Source organism: Portunus trituberculatus, chromosome 22 (genome assembly GCF_017591435.1).
Source record: "Portunus trituberculatus isolate SZX2019 chromosome 22, ASM1759143v1, whole genome shotgun sequence".
In the NCBI taxonomy this organism is placed as follows: domain Eukaryota; kingdom Metazoa; phylum Arthropoda; class Malacostraca; order Decapoda; family Portunidae; genus Portunus; species Portunus trituberculatus.
This window is the reverse complement of record NC_059276.1, coordinates 8388623-8401104: the sequence shown is the minus strand read 5'-3', so window position 1 is coordinate 8401104 and position 12482 is coordinate 8388623. Positions and strand designations below refer to the sequence as shown.

The 12482-nt window shown below is 41.4% G+C and overlaps 2 protein-coding genes across 2 annotated transcripts; one reads left to right on the top strand and one right to left on the bottom strand.

The window, feature by feature from the left end:
* Window positions 1-219: 219 nt before the first annotated feature.
* Window positions 220-1874, bottom strand: LOC123507531. Its single transcript, XM_045260450.1, has 2 exons — window positions 875-1874; window positions 220-601 (listed from the first exon to the last, which is right to left on the bottom strand). Exons 1-2 carry the CDS (start codon window positions 1586-1588, stop codon window positions 287-289), a joined length of 1029 nt encoding a protein of 342 aa, XP_045116385.1. The 5' UTR covers window positions 1589-1874; the 3' UTR covers window positions 220-286.
* A 2603-nt stretch (window positions 1875-4477) lies between these two features.
* On the top strand, window positions 4478-12473 carry LOC123507530. Its single transcript, XM_045260449.1, has 5 exons — window positions 4478-4702; window positions 7805-7992; window positions 8268-8390; window positions 8970-9155; window positions 9810-12473. The coding sequence occupies exons 1-5, from the start codon at window positions 4699-4701 to the stop codon at window positions 9981-9983; spliced, it is 675 nt and encodes a 224-aa protein (XP_045116384.1). The 5' UTR covers window positions 4478-4698; the 3' UTR covers window positions 9984-12473.
* Window positions 12474-12482: the final 9 nt, after the last annotated feature.

The following is a 12482-nucleotide window of genomic DNA, read 5'->3' as shown; positions in this document are numbered from 1 at the left end:
GCAGGATGTTCACAGAAAATATACTTTTAAGGTAAACTATGAAAATTTGAAGTCTGTGTACTCTGGCTCACCTCTTTCTTAATATTAGGAAGCTGACACTTCACCCGCAGGTCCTTCAAGAGTTCCTCGGCTTCACTAATCTGAAAAAGGACGAAAGTTATTGAAAAACATCCTGTGACAGCCTAACTATTTTGAGGCAAGGCTGTCACATCCCTTCTTAACTGCTGGCGGGACTCTCACTTAGAGAATCTCGAGACACAAACAGTTTACCTCTCACCTCTCAGAGTCACCCATCCATCCACACACTCACAAACATGCACGTACTCGAATCAATACAAGTGAACAGGGATGACTGAGTGCCGTAGCCAGGGCGCAGCAGCTGTCTGGCTCTGCCCACCTTGTTGACGAAGACCTGGCCCATGTGACACAGACGACCCATGATGTAGTATCCGAGAAGCAGCGAAGATAAGCTGATGCTTTTATGGATGGAGCCAACATTCATGACATACGGGCTGGTGATGCCAAGCATGAGCCCCGACAGAAGGAACATGCTGATGGAGGGGAAGAAGTGGCGGGCGGCTCTCTCCCGCTTCACCTCCACCTGTGGGAAAAGATCATTGGGTTACTCGTGTCCCGAGAGGCTTCTGCCACCGCCTCGTGCCGCTCACCATTGCCTGACACTTGAGACATGCCAGTGTTGACACTTCACCAGAGAAATTACGTCACATAGTCTATCCAATTCATGTCTACAAATTGAACATTCTTGTATGTAAACTTTATAAAACATAACATCACCTTCATTAGGCAACTGTACCTAGACTTTTCTAGGAATGATAATACTGTGGACACCAATGTCCGTGTTGCTCCACGTTACCTCACGAATGATAGCCTCGAGGTCCCCCAACGCCTCATTCGCCGCCTTCATCTTGTCCTCACACTTGAAGGAGCCGTCAGTGTCACTGTCGAGGAGAAAAGAGACCCGAGCAACAGCGGTCTCCGTGGCAACCACCAGGTGGCCGACCAGAAGGCCAAATATCATAGAAGGCAACTCCATGGGTAGCACGAAGTTCACTAAGCCGATTAAGGATGTAGGTAAAGCGATGACTGCTAGGCATGGGCTCGTAGCTTGCATGGATTGCAAGGTTGTCCACGTCATCATGATTCCGGCTATCATCAGGGTGATTGTGAATACAAGAGTCTTGGGTTTACTGTACCAGCGACGCGCAGGCGATGGTGAGGCGCCTTTGAATCGTGACAGGTCATGCAAAAAATTAGCTAAGTTATTGCTCTTCATCGCCATGATGACGTTACTAAGTGTCATGCCGGCCATTAGTGCCAGGACGGTATACACGAAGATAGTGGTGCCAACACTAGAAGAAACTTGCGTAAAGAAAACTTCTCTGTAACCCGAGAAATGAATGGAGGTCGTGATAAATATTACGAAGACACTCCACAGAAACAAATACACGCTGAACATAGGGGGGTCGTCTGTGGCTGATATCTTGAAGGGAAAGCACCCGCAGAGTTGCATCAGAAACACCATTACACGCCACGACACCGGAGTCCATGAGACGTCGGGCGGCAGCATTCTGAGGGCGGCGCGGCACTGTGGTTTGGGACTTGTGGGGCGTGAAGGGCTGGGGTTTGAGTTCGGTCCTTATGACTGCCGCGGGGAGAGCCAATGTGATAGCCAACCTGTGGTCAGTGAAGGGAAGCACAACTAGCTGCGTATCGACTTTATTTTGATGGAGTGGCAGTTTTTATTGTGCTAACACACCATGTTTGCCTTGCTGGGCGTGACAGGGATCAGCTCTTGTTGTTGTTGTTGTTGTTGATGTTGTTGGTGTTTTTTTTTTCTTCTTCTTCTTCTACTTCTTCTTCTTCTTGCTATTATTTTTGTTATTATCATTCTTCTTCTTCTTCTTCTTATTATTATTATTATTATTATTATTATTATTATTATTATTATTATTATTACTATGATTATCATTGTCATTATCATCATTAATTGCATGGAAAATGAGAGTGGAGCGAGGCACAGGCGTACACAGCTTAATGACGCGAGCAAGGAGAGAGAGAGAGAGAGAGAGAGAGAGAGAGAGAGAGAGAGAGAGAGAGGAGTGGACGGTTTAATAAGTGTTTGAGCTGCACAAGTTGAGCTCTGAAGTCCTCAGGCTTTTGATTTTGCTTCGGAAAGACAAAATTCATCTCTTCTGTGTGTGTACTAGCAAATTCGTTTTCTTACATAGGTCTAAATGTTAACAAGAGGACAACTAATATGTTTTGCTCTCTCACCACGGCAATCTTCAAAGACCACAGAGATGACTAGTCTTCTTAATCTGCCATTATTAACATTAAATCACATTCAAGAACCAGTGTAACTTCAACAAGAGGCTATCGAGTGTAGTGAAGCTGCGACAAGAGTGTTTTAGAATATCTCTTTAAGGTCCGAATTGAGAAACACATTGCTCTCTCACCAAGACTATTTTCCAAAGCCACGCAGATAATTAGAGGGGTTTTCTAAAGCGTTCTTCCAGTTAATAATGTCAAAATCTTGTCAATCTGCCTCTAGAACCGTGAAAACTTGCTTAAAAACGCTTTATTCTCTCACCACAACTATTTTCGAAGGTCATAGAGATGATTAGCGTGATTTCCAAGTGTTTCTCTAGTTGAAAATATAAAAAATCTTGTCACTCTGCCTCTAGAACCGGAAAACACCATAAAAGTCTCATGTCAATTTATATGAAACCTTTTGAAATAGTGAAGGTGAAGCACAGAAGTGCTTTGGAATATATCGCTCTAACTACGCTACTCTTTGATATCTGAAGTACTATCACCAAACTCACCACTCCACGCGATAATGGAGATGCGACATTGGTAGTGGTGAGGGGCCTCCAAGCAAAAGAGGCGGTGTAGCGAGGGGCATTAAAGGCTGACATGCTTTGTCTTCTGCTTTCGCCCCGCTATGCCACACGAGTCTCGCAGGAAGATATAGCTTGTAAATGTAGCAACAGATTGGGCGGTGACTGTCAAGGTTGCACGTGGAGAGAGAGAGAGAGAGAGAGAGAGAGAGAGAGAGAGAGAGAGAGAGAGAGAAGGAGGGGACGTGGATATGACAAGGTCGTGTTATGTAAGTTAGTTTTACGAGAGGAAACGCTTCTTCACCCATCGAGACAGGCAAGATCGAAAATCAATTGAGAGAGAGAGAGAGAGAGAGAGAGAGAGAGAGAGAGTGTGTGTGTGTGTGTGTGTGTGTGTGTGTCCTTCACGACTTTTGCCATTATATAAATCTAAACAACTCAAATACGTTCAATTCTTCGTTGCGTCTTCCTACCAACATGAACACGAAAAAAACGGAGGCAAATTATGGGTAGACTCAAATAGAAAAAAGAATCAGAAGGCCAAGGGAGGGAGGTAACAGGAACCATGCCTGCCTGACTCCCTACGATCGTGTTATCTTTATCAGTTTGTTATCTTGCTGTGGGGAGAGGGTGGGGGAGGGAAGGAGGGGCATGTCCGCGTGTATACAGACAGCGAGGCAGAGGAGTGTGGCGCAAGGTGACAGGAACACAAGTGATTACAGTTCCATGATTTTTTCTACTCGTTTTGTCAGGATGTGATAACTTGTAATCTCGATCTGTGCTTACGTGCTTGTACTTTTTCCTCTTTCACATATTCTCTCGTCTTTTTTTTTTCTTCCTTCATTCTTTTCTTTCTTCTTTTTATTTCGTGTTTCATCTCTCCTTAGTGTTTCTTGGCTGAACACGATAGCATGTTGTATTCTCGGTATATGCTTACGTGCTTTTACTCTCTCTCTCTCTCTCTCTCTCTCTCTCTCTCTCTCTCTCTCTCTCTCAAGCGCGTTCTTTTATTCCTGTTTCATTTCTTTTTTCTTCCCTTTTTCTTCCTTCTCTTTCGGTGCGTCATCTCTCTTCACCGTTTCTTGGTTATCAACGTGTATTTTGCGTCAGTTGTAGCAATGGTGTAAGTTGTAGTCCTTTTTCTTTTTCATGTAAGAGGGATCACTGGCCAAGGGCAAAAAAATAAATGATTAGAAAAAAGGGCCCACTGAGATGCCGGTCTCTGAAGAAGTTAAATAGAATACAGTCATCATGCTTCTCCTTTGATATGGTGACAATGTTTTCCCGTCGCATATTGTTTGACTGTGTGGACGCGCCTTAACACTGTCAAGACTCACTGGCAATGTAAAGGACTGAACGAGCTAACACACACACACACACACACACACAAGGAAATAACCAGACTTCAATTACAAAAGTCCCACGTCTTTTTTATCCCCCAAAACAACTACCCAACAGGAAACATGCAATAGGAAAACCCTGACTAGTCTTTTGTACTATACCAGTTTCTACGCGGCTGTCACACGAGACGAGGCTTTAGTGAGTCAAACGATAACACTTCTAATATCTAATCTAGCGTCATAATGAGAGATAAGACCCTCGTGCAGGTAAACCGTTGATAAAACACGGCCTTTCAGTCACCACCCAGACAACACCAGCCCCTCCTCGTCGCCCCGTCAGTCCTAATAGAAGTGCATAAGGAAGATTCAAGCGTGTTTATTACGGGTTCAAATAGAAGAGTGAGTAGTGCTGAAGGAAAGCAAGCCACTGGAAAGTTGTCTGATTTGTAAAAAAGGGAAACAAAAGGAAAAAGAAGAGAAAAGTGACACACGGCAACATGGGTGAGTCTTTATTTTGTGTGTGTGTGTGTGTGTGTGTGTGTGTGTGTGTGTGTGTAAATTCATGTTGTGGTTCTTTTTCATGTTTATTTGTGTTAGTTTAGCGAATATTTCTATGCCACACACACACACACACACACACACACACACACACACACACACACACACACAAACACACACATATAAACAACCATTGCCAATTCAAATCACATTCATCCGGCCATCACATTATGAAATAGCCTCACGAATTACGAGTTAACGTCATCAAATAGCCAATGCATTATGAAAAAGACCATTCATTTTGACGCGGTGTGAATTAATTAACCGAACGAGAGAGAGAGAGAGAGAGAGAGAGAGAGAGAGAGAGAGAGAGAGAGAGAGAGGGGAGCAATTCAAAAGTCTTTACATGTTTGAGCGCAAGTGTAAATAGTTTAGAGTACTTATTTACAGAGCACAACCCGGATCTATTGTATTCCGCTCTAAGCCCTAACAGGCAAGATAAGGAGTGTTAATACAACCCAGATATAGCCTCCACTTTTGTCCGCCGCCCTTGTGTGAATGAACGCAGTAACATTATCTTATATGAACCAATGTTTGTAGGTGTTTATGTGAAGTTTTCTCGTTTCTTATGTTTATTTCTATATAAGAGGTGAAAGCTCGTCAAAGGAAGCATAAAACGATTAAAAAAAGGTCCACTTACTTGCCAGTTCCCTTACAGATCTGAGAGAGTTAGCGAAAAAAAAGGGATAAATGTCTTGAAAACTCAAATGAAGTCAAGTCATAGGAAATTGAAAATACGAAAGCAGGCAGGGAGTTCCAGAGTATACCAGAGAAAGGTATTAATTATTGAGAGTACTGGTTAACTTTTGCATTAGTGGGTTGGACAGAGTAAGGATGAGAGGACGAAGACAGAAAGCCTTGTGAGTACGAGTAAATAAGTAAAGGAATCGTTAATGGAAAGAATAATGCGAACTTATATTTGGTTAATGAATTTACAGGTTTGTCACAGAATGTTAGAATATATTTTTTTCTTTTGAATAAATAAAAACCAAAGACACGGTGCTTGATATTATTTCGTGCTTATTATTTCTATTTTCTTTTATTTATGGACTAAAGGGGATACTTTTTAGGGTGCCTCCTATCTCAAAGCAAGCCCACCCTCTAGGAAACCCTTGCCCCGATTGAGGAAGCCCATCCTACACTAGGACCGTGGACAGAATTCGAACTCGTGTGCTTGGAGACCCCTTGGACCCGCTTTTTATAACTTCTTTTTTTATGTTATTCTTGTACTTCTCGTGTTTCTGTTTCTTCTTCAGGCTTTTATTCTTCTTGTTATGCCTTTCTCCTTTCTTTTGATTGTTCCTCCTCTTTTCGTTTTTTTTTTTTTTTTTGTTGTTGTCTCAGTAGGAGTAGTAGTAGTAGTTGTTGTTATTATTGTAGTAGTAGGAGTTGTAGTAATAGTAGAAGTAGTAATAGTAGTAGTAATAGTAGTATTAGTTGTAGTAGCAGTAATAGTACTGGTGGTGGTAGTAAAGTAATCCCCACAATAATAATCGCAGTTTATAATCATAACTCATACCACCATCGCCACCACCATCACCACCATCACCACCACCATCACCACCATCACCTTTATTAACACTCATGACGCACCGCAGAGTAATTTCTTTAGCCGGAACCAGTGTTTATCGCCGCTACGCAGTCTGATAAGGGCACGGCACTCTGGTGTAGGCCCCGCGGGTACCTGTGTTCCTGTATTACTCCGCTGGGGATCATAGTCATAAACATTAGAGGCAGACATGCGCAGGAAGAGACTAAGGAAGATGAGAGAGAAAGCAAAGGATGGTTAATGGAAAGGGAGAGAAAAGTTACGTAGTATATTGGTGTTTTATCTGATCTTTTTTTCATGTTTTAATTGTTGTTCTTGTTGTTGGTGGTCGTGGTGGTGATGGTCGTGTTGTTGTTGTTGTTGTTGTTGTTGCTTTTGTTTTTTTTTGTCGTTCTCATTCTCACACACATCTATACAGTTCAATTAAGTTCCATTTCACTGTCTTTTGTTCATTAACCTTTGTGTGTCTGCTGCTTGTGTTATCTTCGCCTTATCAATACTCTTGTAATTAGTCTTATATTCTCTCTCTCTCTCTCTCTCTCTCTCTCTCTCTCTCTCTCTCTCTCTCTCTCTCTCTCTCTCTCTCTCTCTGTCCAGCAACACTTCCTAATACATTACCCATTTGTTTGTTTTCCCTGCTAAATATTTGTTGTCAGAATGCATTTTCAAATTGTTCAAACTTTAGCAAGAAAACTTTGAACAGACTGCATTTAAAGGTATTGGCTTCTGAACAGTTATTTTTTAATGATTTTAGTGAAGGTTCAACAAATATTTGGCATCAGCAAGAAAAATATCATTACTTATAACTCAGTCAATAATCCCTGTGGCTTTTGAAAACAGTGCAAAGCGTTTCACAATGAGTAATCACCTTGTTAGTGTCAAGTCATTAGGGGGATTAAAAAGGATAGATTAACGGATGAGGATGATAGATGTTAACACGGGGAAGTCTTTCATACAAGGAGTACCACGTGTAGGTGTGAATGTTAGAAGCCCTGTTTATAGCCCCTTCCCATATTTTTTTCTGATGTTCCTACTATACGAGTCTTGACCTACTTAGTGCAATGATATTCTGTTAAAGGGAGACAGTTCTTTTCACTTAACTTTTTTTATGTAAGAGGAGAAACTGGCCAAGAGCATCCAAAAAATTATAAAAAGCCCACTTAATTACCAGCCCCCTTGCAGATTAAAGGGTCAGTCGAAATAAAGGGAAAAATGTCTTTAAATTCCCCTCTTGAAAGAAGTCAAGTCGTAGGAAGATGGAAATACAGAAGCAGACTGTGAGTTTCAGCTTTGGAAGATTCAGATTCAACGAGTAACTTGCCCAGCGAATCATAAGGAAGAAATTGAATAAAAATAACAATGGGAGTAAATAGCTAAAAGAAAACTAGAAAACTGAGCATGAAAAATGGAAATACATAGGTAAACTTCACACAGACTCACTATTTTCTTCTATTCTTTTGTTCTTATTGACACTAACTCGCTTTCCCTTGCCGTAGGTCGCCGCGAAGGACATAGGGATGAGATGGAGGAGGAAGGTGACTGGTGGGACGTGATGGCCAAGATGGGAATGCCTTTGCTGTACATCATTGGCATCCTGTGTGGCATTGTGGGTGCCATCTGCCAGGGCGTCATCACCGAGTACTGGGCCAACTCCGAGATGAACTCCTGCTTCCTCTACTCTAAGGTGTGTTGTGTGTTCCTTGTCCTTAACCCCTTCAGTACCGGGATGCATTTTTATCGTGAGTTTTTGGGTGTGATTACACGATTTTATTGACATCAAGAAAGGTATATGGAGTTGGTGGCGTAAATGTTGATACGTGACATAAATGGTTAGCTTACGCACACGTTTCGAGCAAGTAAGTCAGTTAGCCAGTCAGTTAATCTAGTCAATCAGCCAGTTAGTCAAGCAGTCATTTATTCAAGCAATCAGTCAATTTTTCAACCACTCTCTCCTCACAGACCGCCTCATCCGTTGTTGTGTACCAGTTTGGGACTTCAGTATCCGTGTGTAACTGGGTGACGTACGGAACAGTGGTGTCCATCATCATAGCCTTCCTCGCTGGCCTCGTCTACACAGTCAAGGTGAGGCCAAGGGCAGGTGAGAACCCACTGATAGATTGCCTCTCAGGTGTGCCAAGATCACTGTTTTTGTGGGTGATATTGTGAGAGAGAGAGAGAGAGAGAGAGAGAGAGAGAGAGAGAGAGAGCCTTATCAATTTTTCAGCTATCACACTCCCACACACCCTCCCTCAACCACTCCCTCATACTCCTTCCATGCTCTCCCTCCCTCAGAACTCCATGGCCTCACACTCCATCACAACACCTTGCACTCCCTCACTCCTCGAGACTCCTCACTCAGTAGCTCGTATTCTCAAACCCTTCTATGTTTCACCTCCACTATTTCAAAAGGCTTTATTTATACTTACACAAGTTTTTTTTAAGGCGTTTTTACGATTCTAGAGGCAGAGTGACAATACTTCAACATTATCAACTGGAGAAACACTCTTGAAAACCCGCTAATCATCTCTGTGACCTTCGAAAATAGTAGTGGTGAGAGAGCAAAGCGTTTCTGAATTCGGACTCATATTTCACTCTCCCTCACACACATTCCTCCTAAACTGAGACACTTATCTACACTCATTGACCTTAACTCTCCTGCAGGTTAGAAGCACAAAGGACCTGACCTACACATCGGCCTTCTCCTTGACTGGCATCGTGATAGCCATGCTCCTGATGTTGGCGGTGACTTGCACGATGGCTGAGGGCTTGAGGCTAACCTGCAGTGCCATGGGTCTTAATTCTGCCAACAACAAGGGCGGTTCCTGCTACACCAACTTAGATAAGAGGGTGAGAAGGATTAGTTTAGTGTCTCAATGGTATACAATTTGTTTTAATATGTTTCTTATCTATTTCTCATGTTTTATCTTTTTGTACTTCGTCTTATTTCTTTATATTTTTCTCCTTTTCTTTTTTTTTCTCTTTTGTCTTTCGGGTGTTTATCATATACTTCTTTTCTTTACCTCTCTATATCTTTCTTTCTCTCTGTCCTGTGAAGTTAATTCCTGAGTGTTAATTTTTTTCGTTTCTTGTTATCTAGTCATTACCTCACCTTTATCTTATTTTCCTCCTTTCTCCACAATAACTCAGCTAGTTCTCTCTTCCTTCTGTAACTTTTTAACTCTCTCCCTGTAGGTTAAACTTCTTCCCATTATCCTTTATTCCTTAGCTCACCATTTTCTATCCCTCTTGTCAATATAATTCAACCTGCTTTATCTCTCTTCCTTCTGCGATAACCTGTCATTAACTTACCTCTCTCTCTATTCATCTAGAACTCTTTTCCTTCTGTAACTTTTTAACTCTCTCCTGTAAGTTAAGATATACTCCCCATTTTCCTTTGTTCCTTAGCTCACCATCTTCTATCTCACTTGCCATTATAATTCAACCAGTTTTATCTCCCTTCCTTCTGTTACAACCTGTCATTAACTTATCTCTCTCCCGTAGATGATTGGACAGTACCTACCAGTACAGACTTCCACCATGGTGCGCGCTGCTCTCGTCACCCTCAGCTGCTCCTGCGTTGCCTTCTTCGTCATCTGCTGCTTCCATCTGTCTGACTTCTACCGCCGCACACTCAGGCATCGCTATTCGGGGGTTGCTTATGATGAAAGGGCGTAAACTGTTAACGGAGGGTCATAATTGAGTCCCCCCTGTTAACTTGATACGTTTTCTTTAGTGTTATGTTTGTTTTTCTCGGTAAAATTTAGGTTTTCTAGATTTTTTTTTTTTTTTATCTTTCTGGTCTCAGTTGTAGTGTTTTGTTTATGTTTTATGCTTTATATTTTTTTTTTATTCATGTTTCTCGTCTAGTACAGTTTAATTTTTCTCTTACTTTTTCTCTTACATTTTATTTTGTTTGTCTTTTATCTAAGTTAATTAATTCCATCATTTATTTGTTCTCTACACTCTTATTTCTCTCTAACGTCTGGTACAACAATGCCTTCTTATCAGTATTAAGTTGAGCTCATGTAGCTTATGTACTTTATCTCCTGTTTAGTACATCTACAGCATAGTAATTTAGTATAGAGACTGTCTGGGATGTGTGAGTGTCCTTGGTAACTTAAAATGTCCAGTGGAGGTTAAGGTGATCAAACTTCTGACAGAGAGCCCTTGGGAGTGACTAGTGCTTGTAGACTGTGTTCAGAGAGAGAGAGAGAGAGAGAGAGAGAGAGAGAGAGAGAGGATGATTTGACTTTCAAGGTGAAAAGAAAAGAAAAACTTGTCCTCTCTTAGATTGAAAAAAAGGTGTACTGGTGAATGTAAGTTTAATTCCTTCAGTACTACGACGTGGTTTCATATTCATTCAGGTTCAGGTGATTTTATACAGTTTCAGAAACTTATGTGAGGGATTAGAATAGTGAAGACTGGCCATTAATCTTCTGACCTCTATAGACCCTTCCTGATGTTAATAAAATGGTCAATTCACACCCAAAAGTCAAGGTAAAAATGTGTCCCAGTACTGAAGAGGTTAAAAAGTATTCACACTGGCATCCCAAGAAAGTGCTGAGATAAGGGTGGCTATCGTAAACATTGCCTTTGATCCTGTAATCTTTGTATGGCCTCGTTCAGGAAAATGATTTGATACCAGATAAGATGCAGTTTATTCTCTCTCTCTCTCTCTCTCTCTCTCTCTCTCTCTCTCCATGTGTTTTAAATTGACGAATCCTAAACTCTCTGATGGTGATGTACATTTCAAGTGATTGTTTTGTGTTTTTTGTGGTTATATTCACGTTTTCTTTAGGTTACGTCATCACTAATAGTCTTTAAGGATTGGTAGAGCGATGATTTTAGGGACTGATTTTCGTTTTAATTCAACGTTGTATTGTGGTTTTCGTGTCTCATTTCGTTCACTGAGTATAGGAACTGTTACAAAAGAAACTTTCTCTCGTATGTTTAGGAGTGAAAAATGTACGAATAATTTTTGAAAGCCACTTAATGCATGGAATATATAGAGTTAAGGACATTATATTACATAGTTCAATTATTATTAGTAACACCATGCATGAGACATTGAAGAAACGCATGAGAGGCTGCAAGGGTTCAAATGAAGCTTTAAACCATGCAGAAAGTGACTCGAGGCTTCATGAGTCAGTAAAGAGAGACAGTGTGGCAGCATGAAATGGCCCTACAGTCCTGGTGACGTGTTCCCTGCCAGACGTGTGCAAGGGAAATATTTGTTACTGATTTTGTAACATGTTGATATCCACGATTGACTATCATTACCGTTAACATAAATTTTAGAGCACCAGAATAATGTATAGCTATAGAGCCGAACATTATACAAGGCAAGGTGCTGAGTGATCCAAAAATATCATAGTTTATCATAGTATGCAAAATCACCTGCTCATATAGTATACCTCGCTACACTTTAACCCCTTCAGTACTAGGACACAATTTTACCATGAATTTTCTGTGTAATTAGACTTATTCACATTAGGAACGGCTTATGGAGGTCAGGAGATTAATGTTCTAAAATCTTCACCACCTCAATCCCCACATGAGTTCCTGAAGCTGTGTAAAATCGCCAAATAGTAAGCAAGACCTGGCATGGTACTGAAGGGGTTATAATCCTCATACTATCCTGCTCCACGTCCTTTACTTGACAGTGCGTGCGATATGTTGGGCACCAGGACTGTGCTCACGTTCATCCTGCCTCGAGCGGATCACAGAGAGAGAGAGAGAGAGAGAGATAAGGCGCCGCAACAGGCAAGGTCATATGGCACCGTGGGAGAGAGAGAGAGAGAGAGAGAGAGAGAGATTAAAATAAGGCGCCGCAACAGGCAAGGTCATATGGCACCGTGAGAGAGAGAGAGAGAGAGAGTGTGTGTGTGTGTGTGTGTGTGTGTTACGAGTTCTTTTTTTATGTGATTAGTGTTTTGAGTCCACCGGAAAATAAGATGTGAATAGACCTAAATATTCGGCCTATCAAGTCTCCTCCAGGTATGTGACGTTTGTTGATTCTGTGTGTTTTATGACATGAAGTGTTTGGGTTATATAAATGTAACTTCTTAAGCCACAATGGTTGCCGAGCGTCCATGTATGGAACACTTTTAAGTACAGTTAATAATATTTTGTATTCACTGTTTACTATAAAATGTACAAAGGTGATGCTGAGTG